This window comes from Panulirus ornatus, chromosome 14 (genome assembly GCF_036320965.1).
Source record: "Panulirus ornatus isolate Po-2019 chromosome 14, ASM3632096v1, whole genome shotgun sequence".
Classification (NCBI taxonomy): Eukaryota; Metazoa; Arthropoda; class Malacostraca; order Decapoda; family Palinuridae; genus Panulirus; species Panulirus ornatus.
This window is the reverse complement of record NC_092237.1, coordinates 49,471,926-49,493,924: the sequence shown is the minus strand read 5'-3', so window position 1 is coordinate 49,493,924 and position 21,999 is coordinate 49,471,926. Positions and strand designations below refer to the sequence as shown.

Below are 21,999 nucleotides of genomic sequence, written 5' to 3'. Positions count from 1 at the left end.
AAAAGTTCTCTAATGCGTGTGTGTGTGTGTGTGTGTGTGTGTGTGTATGACATTGATTTTCGGTTATTGAATCAACTACAAAGAAAATGTATTGAAAAAAGTTACAGTAAACAATGGGGTTATATAGAGGGGACGTTATCTTTAAACAAAGACAAAACATGAGGTTAATGTACAATGCAAAGTATTGATCATGTTCACAAAGGCCTGGGCTGGGGGTTGTTCTCTTCTGTACAAGTTCAACGGGTTCGCGATACATCTAGGTTGCCGAGTCGCAACTCGGGGACGAAGGATCTTCAGGAGGCGGGAGGTGATGGTGGCGGGATGGTGTTACTAGGTGGTTTCATCCTGAACTTGTCGTTTGAGGTCGAGGTGATGGCTCGGAGGGGGAAACCAGTGTGTTGAACGCCCCATTGACGGGTGGTGAAGGGGAGGAAAGGGAGGGGGGGAGAATAGGATGATCTTGTGTGTGTGTGTGTGTGTGTGTGTGTGTGTGTGTTTACGGGAGGGTTTCTCATGCTTGAGACCTCATCTGTTCACCTCTCACATCCCTCATGGAGGTCTTAAGGTTTCCAGCTGTCGCTGCAGTCACCTCCGCTACGCTTACGTTGTTTCATTTGCTTACATTATCTCTGGTTCTCAGTATCTTCCTTGTCCTTCCTCCTGTGTGTGTGAGTGTGTGTGTGTGTGTGTGTGTGTGTGATTACTTATTTGTGATAACGTGTACATGCTCTACGCTGGAGGAAGTATTATACTCGTGGTTATGTCTGTGTGCGCATGTGTGTGTGTCCGTGTGCCCCTGCGCGTGTGTGCGTGTACATGCGCGCGCGAGTAGTGTGTGTGGGTGTACGAGTTACTGGAACATGTAGAAAGAAAACTGAGATATACTTCTTTCTTAAGAAGACACTTTCCTTAAGTTTTACGAGCTCATATTTGGCATGAACGTAATAATAAAACATTGCCATATCAGGTTAATTCTGGAATTTAACGCTACATATTTCACTTGATCAAAATGAACAAGTCACTGATAACGTTACCGTGGGTGATCATAGAAAATGGACCCCTGAATAATTCCAGAATATTGTAATATTTTCTTATTCATTTGTGAGACTTACTTTGTTCAAAATCAAAATCAGACGTTTGATACATGTATTACATGTGATTCAAAAGGAATTGTGTCCATTCGGAATCGTATTCTAAAGTGATTTAAGATAAGAAGACTGTGACGTTTGGCATCTATTATCGCCGCGAGCAACTTGTTCTCGGGTCCCCGGATGTTCTGACTCAGTTTGCGACTAGAGTGTGAGGGGTCCAGTTGCTACGCTCTCAGTGTGAAAACTTGTTTAGCCTCAATATGAAGTGAATTTTAAAAAAGTATCCGGTGTTTTGGTGTTTCACATAGTCCTCCGTCATGGATAAGATTCGAGTGGCCGTGAGGGTCCGGCCCTTCAACAGACGAGGTGAGTAATGCATGAACATGAAGAATAGGTGAGGTAATGCTGGCTAGACGTGTTTTGAAATCGGCGCTAAGCTAACCAGTTTGGCTTCATCTAGTCGGTAGAGTTTCTTTATTCATGTTTTGTACCTTTCTTTTCCTTGAGATCTAGTAGTGAGGTGGTGTACAGTGGTTGGAGATGCAAGGGGATGTATACGGAGCGATAAACGACAAAATGGATCGATAAGTAGCGTAGATCTGTCTCGGGAGCAGATGAAATCACCACAATACACCATTATATTATCTGTGTTTTGATTTATTTATGTCCAGACTGTGGCCGCCTGAGATCTCTGGATTAGCAGATTCTCATTAGGTGACTTTGAGCTTCGCAACGATGCAGTATCGGAATTATAAGAGTTTGCAAAAGGTGTTGACGTGACTACATACCACATGTCAGCTGATTGTGCCCTCCCTCTCACCTCCCAGTCCCATGACTACCTCAGCCCCTCCCGCCCCACCACCCTTCCCAACCCGAGGTGAGGCTAAGGTTGGGCAGGATTTCGTCATTCTTAGCCTGAGGTCACATTGTTTACCTTGGTACTCAAACGTGCTACATGCAAGCGAAGCTGAGAGTTGGAAAGAGCATGCATTAGTTTAGTTTTACTACCATTGAAGGTCACGGAGGATGAAATTTCTCCCCTTCCATCTGTGGTGTGATGTAGAAGTGCATCTTCTATAGTGAGGCGTTGCAGGTGTGGGCTTACAGTAAGGACTGGCAGCCACGACCGCTGGACAGACACAAACGGGACTCCCATCCTGGTTCGCTTTCCATTCCAGCTAGGCCTTTTGTTGACTCCTTTGTCCTCCTTTTTTTTTGTCCGCCCTGTTCCTGTTGAACTAACGCTTAGAAATTTCTCTTGCTATGATGTTAGTGAGTATTGAATTAGTTTGAATCAGTTTTGCCATCAGATGTTCGCATTATTTTACATTTGGTATGATATATAGATGCGATGTCTTGTTCATGTTTCCTTCGACTTCTTTATTTCTTGATTGTATGTAACTAGCTAAGTAGGATACGAGGTAACAAAAAGATTGTGGCCTTAACGCAAAGGAGGACATAAACTAACGACATATCCTTTGACGGTTCAGTAGTTCAGAATTGCTTTTTGTTAAGTCAGTACTTCAAGTGCCATTCTCGCTGTCGAAATATTTTTGATGTCAGCCAATCTGTTCTCTTCTCTAGGTTGCATGCCGTTGACCGGCCTCCGTCATATATAAAGGTTTCCATGTTTCCCTCCCACTTCCCTTGAGTTAGCGTTGATGTACAGACTACATGCTGACTCCCCCACTTGCTATCTCGTTTTCTGCCAGGGAGCGGTAATATGCTCTAAATTTCTTCTCACTTATCTCCCCAGTATATATATATTCCAAGAGGGAACATTCATACACACTTTTGCACACATAACCTATTGGGGTCGCTTAAAGCTGTGGGGGGGAAAAAAAAACTTTTTATGGTGCTTTATGATTTTAAAATCACTCGTGCGTTGTTGGTTTCCTTCCCTTGCGTTATAAAATACGTCGTATTATTTTACTGTGTGTTTCCGGGGAATCTTCCAGCTCCAGGGCTGCACTCAACTCATTAGCAGGGATACGAAGGATTCTAATCGAGTTCTCTGATAAGGCTACTGAGTCTGTTAGGTCAACTGACGATGATACAGCTTCGTCAGTGTGACTTTTCAGTCTCGGCGTTGACCTCAACCCTGAATCACCTCTGTCACTTGACGAAATGGTTTACAGTATGGCCAGAGAACTTCTGGCTTCAATGTAATCCATCCTGTCCTTGCTACTGAGTGTAGCGCAGCCTTGAAGTTGCAAGAGCCCCCCCGGAAAGAAAGGGGGTGGGGGGGTCCTTGAGTTGTAATAAGATAATACCTGGCCTCCACCGGTTTGTTGTTACACCGCTAGTAAAAAAAAAAAAAAAAAAAAACACCGTCGGCAAGGATGCATCATCATTAATTGATAAAAGGGATCATAATCCCGTCGAGGTACTTTTTGCTTTAAATTGGTTCATAATTTCCTAGTTTCTGTATGTAACGTAGCTCTGAAGTTACAGGATCCCTATATAGGGGTCCTGGGATATATATATATATATATATATATATATATATATATATATATATATATATATATATTTTTTTTTTTTTTTTTTTTTTTTTTGCCGCAGTCTCCCGCGTTTGCGAGGTAGCGCAAGGAAACAGACGAAAGAAATGGCCCAACCCACCCCCATACACATGCATATACATACACGTCCACACACGCAAATATACATACCCATACATCTCAGTGTACACATATATACACACACAGACACATACATATATACACATGCACACAATTCACACTGTCTGCCTTTATTCATTCCCATCGCCACCTCGCCAGACATATATATGGTTTTGGATTGCGCTTGCAAGTCGTGACACCACGAGCGAGAAATTTCCTTCTGCAAGGCTTTATATAAACATCAGAAATCAGAAAGGAGTTTTGTATTGTGGCGAACCTTCCCGCTCTTAAGGAGCCCGCCTTACCTTGGCCCTAAGTTGGAATATATATATATATATATATATATATATATATATATATATATATATATATATATATATATATATCCCTGGGAATATGGAAGAAAGAATATATCCCACATATTCCCTGCGTGTCGTAGATGGCGACTAAAAGGGGAGGGAGCGGAAGGCTGGAAATCCTCCTCCCCTATCGTTTTTGATTTTCCAAAAGAGGGAACAGAGAAGGGCCAAGTAAGGATATTCCCTCAAAGGCTCAGTCTTCTGCTCTTAAAGCTACCTCGCTAACGCGAAAGCAGGAAAATGAAACGAGTTTTCAAGTTCCATTTAGAGGCTCTTTGAGCCCCGTATATTCTGTTTCGGTTAACGATGAAAAAAACCACCTCAAAGATGACTCTTCAACTCGTAGTTTAACCTTAAGCTGTCGGAGTCAGGTAACACACACACACACACACACACACACACACACACACAGAAAGAGTGATAGAGAGAGGCTTCCATGATGTAGTTGTTTGTCACTTGTCATGATTCACTACGGGCCATCCCGGAGTCGAACCCGCTTAGGTTCGAATTCTGGACGTGGCAGTTGGCTTACACCTAATCCAGGTGTTCCTTCTCCTCTTGGGGCTAGTCTAGAAATAGGTACCTAGCGAAGACTGGTATGTGTGTATACACACGTAGGAGTAAAGACAGTTCATATATACTAAGTTAAAAGAGAGGGCAATACGAGTGTAAAACTCTTTGTAAGACAATTAGCAATCAGTCAATCAATCGATATATATATATATATATATATATATATATATATATATATATATATATATATATATATTATTTATTTATTTTGCTTTGTCGTTGTCTCCCGCGTTTGCGAGGTAGCGCAAGGAAACACGAAAGAAATGGCCCAACCCACCCCCATACACATGTATATACATACACGTCCACACACGCAAATATACATACCCATACATCTCAGTGTACACATATATACACACACAGACACATATATACACATGCACACAATTCACAGTCTGTCTTTATTCATTCCCATCGCCACCTCGCCACACATGGAATAACATCCCCCTCCCCCCTCATGTGTGCGAGGTAGCGCTTGGAAAAGACAACAAAGGCCCCATTCTTTCACACTCAGTCTCTAGCTGTCATGCAATAATGCCCGAAACCACAGCTCCCTTTCCACATCCAGGCCCCACAGAACTTTCCATGGTTTGCCCCAGACGCTTCACATGCCCTGATTCAATCCATTTTAACTTTCTAAAATGGGAAACAGAAGATATATATATATATATATATATATATATATATATATATATATATATATATATATATGTGTGTGTGTGTGTGTGTGTGTGTGTGTGTGTGTTTACCGGACTCCGCTTGTCTTAGGTTACGACGCGAGGCATTATTGTCATCGGTTGACGAAGACAGTCTCTTTAAAGAACCACCCGCTTGAAAGGAGTCCATCCTGTCCCTGCTGCTGAATATAACACCCTTCGAGCCAGAGGAACCCCCTGGATAATGGGGGTCCCGGTATATGTATATACACATACTTAGTTTCCCAAGGACCAATGTCTATGAATGATCTCAAGTGTTGCTTAGGACTTAAGAATTCCAAAGGCTCCTGCAGCCTAACGCAGAGATACTTCCAGTAGCGGAGAAATGTAGACTCCTTTTAAGTATGGAGTTATCTGACGAAACTCTACTTCCAGTGAAACCGCCTCGCCAGCGGGACCTTTACACGCGTGATGTAATCTTCTCGAGCAGTAGGAATCCGGTAACACACACACACACACACACACACACACACACACACACACACACATATATATATATATATATATATATATATATATATATATATATATATATATATATATATATATATATACACACGACACATAAATCAGAAAGTTGAAAAATTCATGTAGAATCTAGGATTGCACAAAAGACAAATTGATACGATTTTTTTTAAAGCGATGTTTAATTAATTTGAAGAAAAATAAATGTTTTATAGGCGATAGCGCAGTTGATGTACAGCGCACAGTGCAGGTGGTCGTCAGTACAGTGGCCGAAGTAAATGCCAAAAAGCACTGGCGTTGTTCAGTAATTTAATTGATGGAAGGTTTAGAAAAATTCAAATGGAGTGTACGTTCTCTCTATGTTTGCAAATTTACCGCCAGTTATTATGCCACCTAAAGCCCACGGTGTAGGAAAAAATGACGATCAGTAAACTAAAGGTGGTAACGCTTGTACTTGATTCGCTGTAATTTTGATAGTTGAGCTGTGCCGGGCTGGCTGCATAAGGACGGTACGGAGAATGGCTCTCATGTATTTTTAATCAGTTGGGACAGCGACAGCACTTTAACGAACGCCTAGATTTGCCAAAGTAAAGTATGTTTGTCAGTTCGGTCATTGCTCCATGATCGCTAGGCGTTCTTTAGGATCTTCCCTCTATCCCTCAGCACAGTCATGATGGCTTGGTGTTCTTTAGGTTCGTTCGGTTACATATTCGTCAGTAGCCTGCCTAGCCATGAGACATCATCAGGGCAGCCATCGCCAATACCTCCGCAGCCGGATTGTGTAACAAGAACCTTTGGCTTTTTTTTTTTTCCCGCAGCTTTTCTTTTTCGAAAAATTGATAGTGTAGCATTGGAGGTTGGGTGATGCGGTATACTGCGGTAGATCTAGGAAGTCGAGTAGCCTCGTGTTTAGTTTCGATGCCGGTGCGCAGTATTTGCAGGCATTTGAATAATGTTCGTTCCCGGACGCTGGAAGCTTATTTCATTTTGTCATACTCTAGTATTATGTTTTCCGGGTGATGTAACTTGCATTATCTTCCATTTCAGTCTGTGAATAATTCTCCTACGCATAGTAGAGGTTTGGCCTTTTGATTATTATTTTCGTTCGTATCGCTCCTTCGTTCGTACGAAACGACAGTGTGATCAAGGTTTCAGTTCTCTGTAGTTCTGGTGCTTCACTGAATAATTATTGTGGTCATTGTAGAACCTTCCTGATTTTTCCGGCAGCTATAGCGCCAGCTTTTTTCGATAGTGGCGTCATACGCCATCATTATTGTCGGTATAGAACTATCGCTTTGATGTCTTTGTCTGGTGTTTGTGTTGCTTTACTGGTTGAATGTCCCCAGTGCCCAGGTGACTGCCTCCGATGACGCGTCGATGGTTTTTGAATTTTTTGTTGGAGGTTTAGGGACTATACCACCACACTGAGAAACCTGACGTTGCAAGGGCCGACTCCCTTGTATATTCGGTATGTACCGTGTTGATGATGCATCTCCTGGTGAGCGAGTTCTATTTTCTCGAGTAAAAATCGTATTGTCTAATACGGCTCTTGGAAAGGCTTATAGTAAGTCGACTTAGGTTTATTGATCCTTGACTTCATCAGTTGACGAGACTGTCGCGCCAATTTTGATGCCCCTACAGGAGGTAATGCTTAGTTGTATCAGTGTTGGTGTAAATATTAGATGGTTGTAGGAAGGGATGCTCTCTCGCTTGTCCTACAAGGGACTTTTCCCTTGCCTGCTGCCTCACCGACAAGCTCTTGTAGGTCCACCACTTCAGCGGTAACGCGTTTGTGAGTGATGGCTCAGTACTACAGTACGTGGAGCGAGCGGTATGTTTACGAGAGCAAATATTTTACCGTTGAGGAACAGTTTTCGAACTCGACGCAGCGATTCGTAACGATTTTAATGAGGTATTGATATTATTCTATTAACTATCACCTGACTGCGACGCAGTAGACAGCCTAGATTCTTGAGCAGACTTGTTTAGACGTAAAGCCCGGAAAGTGGTTGACAATGTATTACGTTTTGTTTTAGTGGAGATGCAGTGGGACGGACATGTCTGTTTCTTTGGAGCAGTTGAACACCTGGCTGAATACGGAATCAGCATATAACTTCTTGTGAATGACGGTCAGACCCTTAGTTTTTAATGGCGTGACCCTTGACCTGACCTTTACGAGTCGATACTATATATATATTTTTTTTTTAATTGGTGCTTACCCAAAAGTACTACCGTGGTGGTCAGAGGGTGCAAGGTCATTACTTACACTGCGAGACAATTGTGACTCCGTCTGGTTCTTGCAACTCTCAGGTGACCCCTGTATTCTGTAACCTTTTGAGTGACTTTCTTGCGAGCCTTGGGTGATTTCTGCATTCTGCAAACTTTGGGTGACTCCTACTGAGACTTGGATGATCGTGTTTATCATACAAATCTTGCTTGGATTTGTGTTCGGAGGTCTTGTACCCCAACAACCCGGACGAAGTTCAGTCTGCTGTGTCGACCAGAGTTGGAAGCCGCGGACCGCTGACTCCAGGTACACTTGTAAAAATACTTTAAGGTCTTCAAGTTCTCCATTGTGTACTCCGTAGTGTTTTTGATGACTGCAGGCATATCGGTGAATAGTCTTGGGCCCCAGTTATATCTTAAAGCGTCTTCCGTGCTAGAGACCATGTTTTTTTTTCTTCTTTTTAAGAATTTACAAGTGTAAAAGATACATTTTCCGTCTGCCCTCCTGAGAGCAGAGCCTCAGTGATTTTAGTCGTTCAGTTCCTGTATCACGTCTACATGGGCCGTGAAAGATCTTTGATCACTTACCCACGTAACATCTTCGCCCGCCATGAATGGTAATGGTAGTACAGAGCAGTATATATATATATATATATATATATATATATATATATATATATATATATATATATATATATATATATTTCGTGAGAGTAGTAACGCCCAGAAAAGCGTCTTCATTGCTTTTTCCTTCCATGTCTTGAAGGTCCTCAAGATCCAGCTTACATCCTTTTTTTTTTTTTTTTGAAGAGGTGACATTTGCCTGTGTTCTTCTCCAAAGGTAAGACATTATTACTCAAAAGGTCATTTATCTTGTTCATCTTATAGTGCTTTTGATTTTGTTCATTCTCCTCTACCGGAGGAGTTGAAACTTATCTCCATTTTAAATCATGTCGTTTCCTGTGGCCCAGCGGAAAGACTTACCTGACTCCGTTTGTTTCCGGCGAGCCATTAGTGACATAGTTTCTCCTGGACCGCGAGTGAGTAGTAGTTTTTTTGTGTGTGCGATTCGTGAATGACTGCGGCAGCTCCTTGCAAGTCACGAGTGTCTGTATGGTCGCTGCCAGCCCTGAGTGACTCAAGTCCTTGCTAACCGTGATTGACCGTGTGTTCCTTGAGAGTCAGGAGTCTCATTCCGTCATTAGACTACAAGAGTCCACCCAAGGCCTTTCCTCAGCGAACTGAGACACTTGTAGGTGTTCTTGATTACTCTGTTGCCGCCCGGAGCTGGTGTAATGCCGGGAATGCTTCAGGCGAGTGGCTGCAGAGGACGTGTGGCGCACACGGTGCAGGTCTGGAGTAGTTCCAGTCGCAAGACTTGTGAAGTGAATGCTGTCGATCTGAAGTAGTGCCCTGTCGGAGGACGTGTTGAGTTGAATGTGGAGTTGTGGACCATTTCCTGCTGAAGGACCTGCTCGGTCGTGGGTCCAAACTGGAGTTCTGTCTTCGGTTTCCCGCGGGTCCCTCTTCTTGTGTTTGAGCTCGATGGAACGCTCAGGACTAAATATGATTCAATTGTCCCACATTTGCGGTACATATGTTCAGCATGAGCGCATGAAGACGCCGTGCTGTCTTTTACCCTCAGCTTTGTCCGCAACGAAGCTTTATTTAATAAAGGGCTGATTCACCAGGTTGTTTTATGTTGCTGGTCTGTATTTAAGTATATGTGCAACAACCCATGAAGATTGTTTTGTTGATGGGTGGGAGCGCTGGAAGGTAGGTACGTTAGCAATGGTGGTCGCTGGTTGTCGGGTCTTCCAGGAAACGTCGCCGCGTGACGTGCACCCGATAAGATAAAGCTTAAAATTTAGCTTTAGCCTCTTCAGCGCGACGTTATAACCCCATGAGTATGATAAGTATATCCTTTGACCAGACCCATTAGGAATTTGGCCATTATACCGAAGGGTCATACCATCGTGTTCAAGGGTCATACCATCGTGTTCATGAGCTGTACCATCGTGTTCAAGGGTCGTACCATCGTGTTTAAGGGTCGTACCATCGTGTTCAAGGGTCGTACCATCGTGTTCATGAGCTGTACCATCGTGCTCATTGTCCGTACCATCGTGCTCAAGAGTTAAAGTGATATATATTTAAAAGTATGTTGGTAATGAAAATAATAATAATAGATGACATGATTTTGTATAATGATTGTGGTGGTAGTAGTAGTAGTGGTAGTTGATATTTTTTTGTGATGACAGTGATGCCAGGAATATGGCTAGGATAGGACTAGCAATACAGGAGTGGATGGGAATACGGAGTACGTTTCAAGGAAGAAGATAAACGTCTGAAGTGTTTTAGTGTGGAAAAGGGCAGGCACCCTTGAGCGTTGAATTCTGGATCATAACATACTGTTAAAAAGGTTTAGATCTAGATGATACTGTTAAAAAGGTTTAGATCTAGATGATACTGTTAAAAAGGTTTAGATCTAGATGATACTGTTAAAAAAGGTTTAGATCTAGATGATACTGTTAAAAAGGCTTAGATCCAGATGATACTGTTAAAAAGGTTTAGATCCAGATGATACTGTTAAAAAGGTTTAAATCTAGATGATACTGTTAAAAAGGTTTAGATCCAGATGATACTGTTAAAAAGGTTTAGATCCAGATGCTCAGTAAGTCGCCCGTGGCTTGTACTGTAATGGAGGCACATCACCGTATTGCAGACATGGTTCCATTTCTCGTAGGAATTAACTTTTATGAAAGCCTGGAATCTAATGCCAGATGTAATGACAAGAAATTCGAAAGCCTGAAATATAATGCCAGATGTAAAGACAAGAAATTCGGCCTTATGTGGCGTGTTGAATTCTAGAACTACCCGTCTACACACACGGAGGGAGATGAAGTAAATGACAGAAGGATGTTATCATTATGGGTACAGTAGCGTAGGTGTTTAGAGGCAGTTCGTTGAGCCAGCCGTGTGGCTCGGGTTATGGTGCTTGGCCGAGGCTGTGGGTGACGGAGGCCGCTGTCGTCTCGTGGATGATTTTTATTCCCTGAGATGAACAAGAGAGTCGGATTTATTCCCGCGGAAAGGCGGGGCAAGTGGGTGTGCGTGTCTGGTGGTCATGCACGCCCTCCTTGCGGGAAGTTTAGCCAATGGGCCGGCAGTAAACGTCCAACTTAGTGTGTCCTTTTTTTTTTTTTTGCTTTATGTCCAGTGGGACTTTTTGGCTTTTTGGCGCGCATGCGCTGTCCTTCACTGAGCATTATTTGGCCGTATTCTGTTGGCGTTTACACTCTGTAGGAATGTATGATTCAGCGTGTGGGACGGTAGTCTGGTTTGACACACAACGTAAGAGTCTCGAGAGCTTTCAAATAATTTTTGTTTTGTAGTGTTACGGTATAACTGGGCAACAATATATATATATATATATATATATATATATATATATATATATATATATATATATATATATTTATTTATTATTTATTTATTTACTTTTTTTTTTGCTTTGTCGCTGTCTCCCGCGTTTGCGAGGTAGCGCAAGGAAACAGACGAAAGAAATGGCCCAACCCACCCCCATACACATGTATATACATACACGTCCACACACGCAAATATACATACCTATACATCTCAATGTACACATATATATACACACACAGACATATATATACATGTACATAATTCATACTAATATATATATATATATATATATATATATATATATATATATATATATATATATATATATATATATATATATATTTTTTTTTTTTTTTTTTTTTCTCATACTATTCGCCATTTCCCGCATTAGCGAGGTAGCGTTAAGAACAGAGAACTGAGCCCTTGAGGGAATATCCTCACTTGGGCCCCCTTCTCTGTTCCTTCTCTGTTCCTTCTTTAGGAAATCTAAAAAAGAGAGGGGAGGATTTCCAGCCTCCCGCTCCCTTCCCTTTTAGTCGCCTTCTACGACACGCAGGGAATACGTGGGAAGTATTCTTTCTCCCCTATCCCCAGGGATATATATATATATATATATATATATATATATATATATATATATATATATATATATATATATATATATATATTAGTTTGATACAGATAAAGATAAGAAGTAATTGGGGATGTTACAGGATTTTTCGTTCGAGAATATTTTTTGGGCAAGAAAATTGCTGCCTCCCCCATTTTTTTTCTAGGCTGGGTTAGGTTAGGTTATTCTTGTACTTAACCATATTTAACCGATTCTAACTCAGCAGGTTCTAACCTGACCCAACCCAATCCTGCCTTTCCCCCCCCCCCCCCCCCCCCCCCCCCCCCGCAATAAAAGAAAAAAATGTAGGGTCGGGTTTGTTGGCGAACCTTCATATGATCCAGACTTTTATTATATAATGTTTAACGCACACAAATATGTTGATGATGGTTAATCTTTGAAATGGGAAGGCCTTTGTGTGGGGCATGTGGACCACGACCTTGTGAAGCCAGGTATTTTCATTTTTGATGTTACAAATGTAAATATTTTAGATCCAGAAGTTCACTTGCTGGGAACGCATAGTGTGCTGCCTGCATGTTGGCTAGGCTGATAGATTTGTGCCGGTACCAGCGGCTTGTGTATTGTAACCACACGACCACCAGACAGACGCTTCCGCTCCGCTGTGACAGTTCTGAAGACAGTGGGTGGAGGAACCCGAGCTTTAGGAGGGAGGAGAGGAACCTGTGCTTGGAAGAAAACCTTGTGCTCTAGGAGGGAGGAGAAGAACCTGTTGCTCAAGGAGGGAGAGGAACCCGTGCTTTAGGAAGGAGAGAAATCATGGCTTTAGGAGGGATAGGGACTCGTGCTTTTAAGAGAGAGCGTAATGCGTTTCAGGAGGGAGAGGAACCCTTGCTTTAGGAGGAAAGGAACCCGTGCTTTAGGAGGGAGAGGACCTGTGCTTTAGAAGGGGAAGAACTTGTGCTTTAGGAGGGAGAGGGATGCTTGCTTCAAGAGGATACCGTGAGGTGAACGCCGAGCCAGTGTTATTTCGGTCGGGTCAACATTAATGATACAAGTAAGGTAGGCAGTGGTACGTGCAGAGGCTAGCTGGCCAGCATGGGCATGGGACGAGCGTGGGAACTTATCGGACACTCTTACAAGAATCACTAAACCTTATATATATATATATATATATATATATATATATATATATATATATATATATATATATATATATATATATATATATATATATCACAATTCTTCGCCGTGCGTGGTAGTAAGCGAGCGTTAGGAACATACCAAGAAAAGTCTCATTCACTCACATCCATTCTCTAGCTTTCATATATCATTTACATAAACCACAGTCCCCTGTCCACACCCAGGCCCCTCAGACCTTTCCATGGTTTACCCCGACTGCTTCACATGCTCTGATACAGTCCATTGACTGCGTCGCTACCTGTATACAATATATATATATATATGTATATATATATATATATATATATATATATATATATATATATATATATATATATATATATATATATGCTTTGGTAAAGAGAGAAGAGGTAGTGAAAGCCTTACGTAAGATGAGATGTGGCAAGGCGGTTGAAGTGGATGGTATTGCAGTTGAATTTGTTGTAAAAAAAAAAACAACGTGCTTTTGATGGAATAGCTAGAGTTTTTCAATGTTTCTATTGATCATGGTGTGGTGCTGTAGTGCCGTTGTGTAAAGTCAAGGGAGATAATGTGAGTTTTAATCTACAGAATTAAAGGCCTGTTGAGTATACCAGGTAAGTTGTATGGGGAGGCCAGTCATTGAAATGGTGGTGTCACGTGCAGAGCATCAGATTCGGGAAGAGTAGTGTGGTTTTAGAAATGGTAGAGGATGTGTGGATAAGCTGAATGCTTTGAAGAATGTATGTGTGAAGTACTTAGAGAAACAGATGGATTTGTATGTGGCATTTATGGATCTGGAGAAAGCATATGATTGGGTTGCCAGAGATGCCTTGTGAAAGGTCTTCAAAATTTAGGATGTGGAGAAAAAGCTGCTGGAAGCAGCGAGAAGTTTTTATTGGGTTCAAGGCATGTGCACGAGTAGGAAAAGAGTGATTGGTTCCTAGTGAAGTTGGTCTGCGACAGGGGTGTTTGATGTCACCATGGCTGTTTGATTTGTTGATGGATAGGGTGGTTAGGAAGGTAAGTATAAATCTTGGAGAGAGAGGCGAGTATGTAGTGGATGAGAGGGTCTGGGAAGTGAGTTAGTTGTTTGCTGATGATACAGCAATGGTGGCAGATTCGAGTGAGAAACTGCAGAAGTTGGTGTTTGAGTTGGGAAGAGTGTAAATGGAGGAAGTTGCGAGTACATGTGAATATAAACAAAGTTATTAGGTTTAGCAAGGTCGAGGAACAGTTTAGTTGGGTTGTGAGTTTGATTGGTTAAAAATTGGAGGAAGTGAAGTGCTTTCGATATAAGGGAGTGGAATGGAATAATGGAAGCGTGAGTCAGAGTGTTGGAGAGGGGACGAAGGTTCTGGGAGTACGAAGAATTTGTGGAAATATCGTTATCTATAAGGGCAAAAATGTTTGTTTGAAGGTACAGGAGTCCCAACAATATTATATGGACACGAGGCATGGGCTATAGATGAGGATGTGCGGAGGAGGGTGGATGCATTGGAAATGAAATACTTGAGGACATTATGTTGTATAAGGTGATTTTCTCAAGTAAGTGATAAGAGGGTAAGAGAGAGTAGTTGATTAACATTATGTTGTATGAGGTGATTTTCTCAAGTAAGTGATAAGAGGGTAAGAGAGAGTAGTGGTTAACATTATGTTGTATGAGGTGGTTTTCTCGAGTAAGTGATGAGAGGGTAAGAGAGAGTAGTGGTTAACATTATGTTGTATGAGGTGATTTTCTCAAGTAAGTGATAAGAGGGTAAGAGAGAGTAGTTGATTAACATTATGTTGTATGAGGTGGTTTTCTCGAGTAAGTGATAAGAGGGTAAGAGAGAGTAGTGGTTAAGAGACTGAAGGGAATGTGCTGAAATGGTTTGGACGTAAGTGAAGAAAGGTAGGTTAACAAAGAACATATGAGTCAGAAGTGGAAGGAACAAGACGGGTAACCAAATTGGAGATGGAAGGATGGAGTAAATAAGATTTTGAGTGGTATGAGCTTGAACATGCAGGAGGGTGAAAGGCGTGCATGGGATAAAGTGAATTGGAACGGTGTGGTATACAAGTATTAACGTTCTATCACTGGACAGAACCAGGTTATGTGAAGCGGTCGGGGAAAAACCATGAAAAGGTGTGTGTGTGTGTGTGTGTGTGTGTGTGTGTGTGTGTGTGTGTGTGTAAATGGGCAAGACTGATAAAAGTCCCCCAACAAAAGCTTGACATTATTTTGTCCAGTTAGTGTGAATAGTTCTTGTCCAGTTCGGGATGTGAAGGGAACCATTAACCTAAGCTGCCGGCCGGTTGATCACAGGTCACCCTGACCCACCAGTACTAACCCCCCCCCCCCCCCCACACACACACACACACACACACACACACACACACACACACAAACACGACCAACGTAGCACTACCCCCAAACTGACAGTTATACCCTACGAAAAAGAAGAATGTATGCATATATTTTCCATGTTTTTTTTTTTTCTTTTAAAGTAACGTTGACATGCCATGGTGTGGAGATGAAGATTCTCTCTCTCTCTCTCTCTCTCTCTCTCTCTCTCTCTCTCTCTCTCTCTCTCTCTCTCTCTCTCTCTCTCTCTCTCTCTCCATGAATGGTGGGGCACGAGCCACGCTCACGTGGGTGTTGATGCGATGTAGCACGTGTGTCATTTTATGCTTGGGTGGTGGAGAGACAGGCAGGACGGCCCAGCACGGTAATGGGAGGAACCACCCCCTTCCTCTCAATTTACTCTCCCCCACCAGACGTCTTGTCCCTAGGGAGACAAGACGCTTCATCATGGCTGGTCGTTGTAGGGCTGACTTAACTCCTCCCTCCCCTCGGGTTCTGGAGTGACAGAGTCACGACTGGTTTACTTCGTCTTCTTCCCCTCACATGTTTTGCTTGGTAAGGATGACAAGAGCGTCTTCTGATTGTGTTGCCCGGTGTTGCTAGGGGGGTCAAGAGTTGATGGGGGGCGAGTCGCCTGTGTTGCTCGGTGTTGCTCGGGGGTCAAGAGTTGATGGGGGGCGAGTAGCCTGTGTTGCCTGGTGTTGCTCGGGGGTCAAGAGTTGATGGGGGGCGAGTAGCCTGTGTTGCCTGGTGTTGCTCGGGGGTCAAGAGTTGATGATGTGAGTAGCCTGTGTTGCTCGGGGGTCAAGAGTTGGGGGGTGAGTAGCCTGTGTTGTCGGTGTTGCTCGGGGGTCAAGAGTTGATGGGGGGGGGGGGCGAGTAGCCTGTGTTGCTTTGTGTTGCTCGGGAGTCAAGAGATGATGGGGGGCGAGTAGCCTGTGTTAGCCGGTGTTGCTCGGGGGTCAAGAGTTGATGGGGGGCGAGTAGCCTGTGTTGGCCGGTGTTGCTCGGGGGTCGAGAGTTGATGGGGGGGCGAGTAGCCTGTGTTGCCCGGTGTTGCTCGGGGGTCGAGAGTTGATGGGGGGCGAGTAGCCTGTGTTGCCACCGGTGCTCTTGTGTCCCGCGTACCTGAGGTTCATTGGTGGCTGGGAGGAGAGGGGGATGATAATCACCACTCGCACTCGTATGGTGGGTGGCAGGCGCAAGGGAGAAGCATTGATTGCTTCAAGAGCATTTGCTTGATTGTGGTGGCATGGCGGGAAGGAGGTTGGGGGGGAAGACTGACAGCGCCCCCCCTCCAGTATGTGCATGATCGGTAGCAGGTATATTGTCGTGGGTTCGTGCTGTGCCTTGACTAAGATCGAGCAGGGAGTGTGGAGCCTGGTGTGGAAGGTGAGGGCGATGCGACGCTTGGTGACGTGAGCGTAGGTAGATGCTGTACCAATTACGTTTTAACTGCCGCCGTTCCTCCCTCCCGGTACCCATTACTCTTGTGGGACAGAGGGCGTGTGCTCGGCTCGGTAATGGAACGGGGGGAATGACTGCCTGTTACACACACACACATAACACACACACACACACACACATACATACAAATGGGGCCTCCCTAGTGGAAAATTCCTTCCCCATACTTTACGAATAGGCAGGTAATTACACAGTAGTAAAGAGACATGGTTCATGTATGTATACAAGGTTAAGTTTCGAATTGGCTAAGCTTCGTTAAATTCAGATGTTCAGGATTTCTCAGAAAGCTACTTAAGTTTCAGACTTGTAGAACGCGAATTATATATATATATATATATATATATATATATATATATATATATATATATATATATATATATATATATTTATTTATTTTATTTTTTTGTTATACTTTGTCGCTATCTCCCGCGTTAGTGAGGTAGCGCAAGGAAACAGACGAAAGAATGGCCCAACCCACCCACATACACATGTATATACATACACGTCCACACACGCACATATACATACCTATTCATCTCAACGTGTACATATATATACACACAGACATATACATATATACACATGTACATAATTCATACTGTCTGCCTTTATTCATTCCCATCGCCACCTCGCCACACATGAAATGACAACCCCCTCCCACCCCGCATGTGCGCGAGGTAGCGCTAGGAAAAGACAACAAAGGCCACATTCGTTCACACCCAGTCTCTAGCTGTCATGTAATAATGCATCATAAACATATTATGATGGAAACAGTCTTGGTCTGAGCGTCATGACGTCTCTGTCTTGCAAACCCAACTGTACACAGATATCAAAACATGCTCTCATAGATTCGTCAGGCTTGTGCAAAGTGCTCTACGTATGGAACACAGATGCCATGTGTGGGACGGGTTTCCTACGACGAGTTAGGCAGGGGAAATCCTTGACTCTCTACCTCTCTCAAACTGACCTCGAAAAAATATCTTAGTTCCTGTGGCCTGGCGTTGGTTCACTCTCTGTGCTCTGTTGATATCACTCCTGTGTCTGTCACCCGGGATCTGGTTGCTGACCTGCCACCGTCATTTTCTAGGCCTGGAAGAACCCGGCAACCCATCGTATCGCGTAGTTACCGTGTGGTCGTTAGCAACTCAAGGATGGGCCATTATGATGGTTGATTCTTCCCCCCTACACTGCTTGGTTGAGGCTATTGTGTTCTCTCACATATCTTTCCCAGTAAATGTTTCATCCGACTTGTGTCCATTTTTTAAGTGCAGGTTTTCTCTTTCCACTGAAAACTCTTTAGACTTCGTTTCTTATGTTCTTAAGACATTTGAAGTCTTATTTGCGTTAGATTCTCTGTATATATATATATATATATATATATATATATATATATATATATATATATATATATATATATATATATATATATATTAACCCTGGGGATAGGGGAGAAAGAATACTTCCCACGTATTCCCTGCGTGTCGTAGAAGGCGACTAAAAGGGGAGGGAGCGGGGAGATGGAAATCCTCCCCTCTCTATTTTTTTTTTAAATTTTTTTCCAAAAGAAGGAACAGAGAAGGGGGCCAGGTGAGGATATTCCCTCAAAGGCCCAGTCCTCTGTTCTTAACGCTACCTCGCTAATGCGGGAAATAGCGAATAGTGTGAAAGAAAAAAAAGATATATATATGTATATCATTTGTAGATAGATAGATATGTATGTTATTTACGTTTGTATTACAAGCTTCAATGCAGCTTTAGTGTCTCTTTGAACCAACATCTCTGTAGCAGAGCCTCAAGATCAAAGGGAAGCCACGGTATTATTCCCCATGTTGTATGCGGCCTCGCTTTACCTCCCACACACAGTGGACATTTGGTCACTGGTGAACATGGCGGGGGGGTCGGGTGGTCGTGCAGTGCCTCCCACCTGCCTGTGTGGCCGGACTCGCCCGTGGAATTTTTTGCATGGTGTGACTATGAGGGCCAGGGTATCTCATGATGTGTGTGGGAGTTTGAGGGAGTTGTGGTGGTGTGGGGGGCTCAAGGTGTGTGGGAGTTTGAGGGAGTTGTGGTGGTGTGGGGCTCAGGGTGTGTGGGAGTTTGAGGGAGTTGTGGTGGTGTGGGGCTCAGGGTGTGTGGGAGTTTGAGGGAGTTGTGGTGGTGTGGGGCTCAGGGTGTGTGGGAGTTTGAGGGAGTTGTGGTGGTGTGGGGCTCTGGCCCACATCCATCCTGTCGTAAATACGAGATGTCGTAAGATCGGAAGACAAGTGAGAGCACTCGCGCGACGACCTTGCCATATGTTGACTTCGCCGTCTCCTTCACTTGCCCCATGCTGATGTGGACTCAGTACGTACATATTTGATGATGACAGTCTATCGTAGTGGTGTGTGATCTTGGTAAGGCATTTTCGTGAGTGATGTCCTGCCATCTGTAGGAAGTACGCCAGTGGGGTTTTTATATTCCTGTGGCATTTGTGTGTGTGTGGGGGGGAAACCTTAGATACAGGGAGGGTCCGAGAAGAAGCCAGAGATATGGCGTAGTTATTTGCTGGTGTGTATGTGTTCAGTAACACCCCCGGGGTGGTAGGACCTTGTGTTCATTAACACCCCCGAGGTGGTAGGACCCTGTGTTCATTAACACCCCCGGGGTAGTAGGACCCTGTGTTCATTAACACCCCCGGGGTACTAAGACCCTGTGTTCAGTAACACCCCCGGGGTAGTAGGACCCTGTGTTACGTACCACCACCGCCAGACCTGCTGACTGGTTGTGACTGGTGGGTCACACACCCTCTCCTCCGGAACCATTATCCTGAGGGACACGCCCCTTGCCGTTCCCTTGGCCGGCATTTATGAAATGTATGTAACATATATTTCTCCTGCAGGGAGGTCTTTTGTGGGGGAGAACCAGACGTAATGATCTCTCTCTCTCTCTCTCTCTCTCTCTCTCTCTCTCTCTCTCTCTCTCTCTCTCTCTCTCTCTCTCTCTCTCCCTCCGTGTTTGAAGATGGCGAAAACTTTTCTTCTGGAACACTGGGCTCTCCCGACCGAAGCCCTTGGGAAATAAATTTTGGGCAGGCGGCCATTTGCCTGGTGTTATGGTTGGTAGGAGGAGCCAGGCGGGAACATGGAGAGGGATTATCGTAAAGAATCCTTATGCCTCCAGCATGAGTAGGACTCTCTCTCTCTCTCTCTCTCTCTCTCTCTCTCTCTCTCTCTCTCGAGGAATACCATCTGCGCCATAATCAGTGAGGAGAGAATTCCAGTCGCAGATTGGAGTGGAATGAGTGGAATAAATCCATTTTGAATCCAATCTTGGCTTGGAATAGAAAAAAAAGAAATACGTTCGTTTTGGATTCAATCTTGGCTTGGAATAGAAAAAAGAAATACGTTCGTTTTGGATTCAATCTTGGCTTGGAATAGAAAAAAGAAATACGTTCGTTTTGAATCCAATCTTGGCTTGGAATAGAAAAAAGAAATACGTTCGTTTTGGATTCAATCTTGGCTTGGAATAGAAAAAAGAAATACGTTCGTTTTGAATCCAATCTTGGCTTGGAATAGAAAAAAAGAAAAAAGAAAAAATACGTTCGTTTTGAATCCAATCTCGGCTTGGAATAGAATCTATAAGTTCGGTTTGAAATTCCGTCTCAGCTTGGAGAAAAGAATAAATCCGTTCGTTTTCACTCCAGTCTCGGCTTGAATAAATCCGTCTGTGTTGTGGATACGACGGAGGCTTGCTCCAGGTGACAGTAAACCAAGTGGTAGAAATTACGACCAAATTACTACAGATATACGACCGTATTTACCATCACAAATGCTGTTTGCACTTTACAGTACCTCTTTTTTTTATGGTAATTTTCATGTGAAAAAAAAGAAATCGTATCTCTTTTCATTTGAAAAAAAAAATATCTTTGGTAAATGCTGCGGGTGCGCTCATGGTATTTTCTTTACTTATTTTCCACAAAGGAAAAAAATAGATTAGTATACAGGTTGTGGATGCTGTAGTTGTAGATGGCTGTCGGGCCATGAAGGAAGACTTTAAGGGACAGCTACTGGGAGACGTGATTTCACACACTTCTAAGGCTCGTGTGAAGTATTTCCAGGGGTCCCTGGAGTGTATTTTGCAGGGAGGGTCCTTCTCCCTGAAGCTATGTGGTGGTGTGGGCGGCCAGGGTTCGAAGCCGATGGGAGCGCGGGCGCTCCACTTGCACTGGCGGGGAATAAACCGACCCAGCTGCACGGATGGAAGACAGACCCACATACCAGGGCTGCTCAGATGGTGAGTGTACGAGTTATGGAGTACTCGTGTACCACCACATGACGGTACAGATGGTGGAGTACTCGTGTACCACCACATGACGGTACAGATGGTGGAGTACTAGTGTACCACAGCCTGACGGTACAGATGGTGGAGTACTCGTGTACCACCACATGACGGTACAGATGGTGGAGTACTCGTGTACCACAGCCTGACGGTACAGATGGTGGAGTACTCGTGTACCACAGCATGACGGTACAGATGGTGAAGTACACGTGTACCACAGCCTGACGGTACAGATGGTGGGGTACTCGTGTACCACAGCCTGACGGTACAGATGGTGGAGTACTTATGTACCACAGCCTGACGGTACAGATGGTGGAGTCCTCATGTACCACAGCCTGACGGTACAGATGGTGGAGTACTCGTGTACCACAGCCTGACGGTACAGATGGTGGAGTACTCGTGTACCACCACATGACGGTACAGATGGTGGAGTACTCGTGTACCACAGCCTGACGGTACAGATGGTGGAGTACTCGTGTACCACCACATGATGGTACAGATGGTGGAGTACTAGTGTACCATAGCCTGACGGTACAGATGGTGGAATACTCTTGTACCACAGCATGACGGTACAGATGGTGGAGTACTCGTGTACCACAGCCTGACGGTACAGGGTACAGGGCATCCTGCTTCCCTCTCGCGACATGAACCCAGTCATCACATGC

At 43.8% G+C, this 21,999-nt stretch overlaps 1 protein-coding gene across 1 annotated transcript in view; it reads left to right on the top strand.

Annotated features, from left to right (window-relative positions):
* The first annotated feature begins 1,300 nt into the window (after positions 1-1,300).
* Positions 1,301-21,999, top strand: part of Khc-73 (Kinesin heavy chain 73) — a 785,588-nt gene continuing 764,889 nt past the window's right edge. Inside the window, exon 1 of the mRNA XM_071670193.1 lies at positions 1,301-1,457. Coding sequence (XP_071526294.1) covers positions 1,409-1,457 — 49 coding nt within the window. The 5' untranslated portion in view covers positions 1,301-1,408. The remainder of the gene's footprint in view (positions 1,458-21,999) is intronic.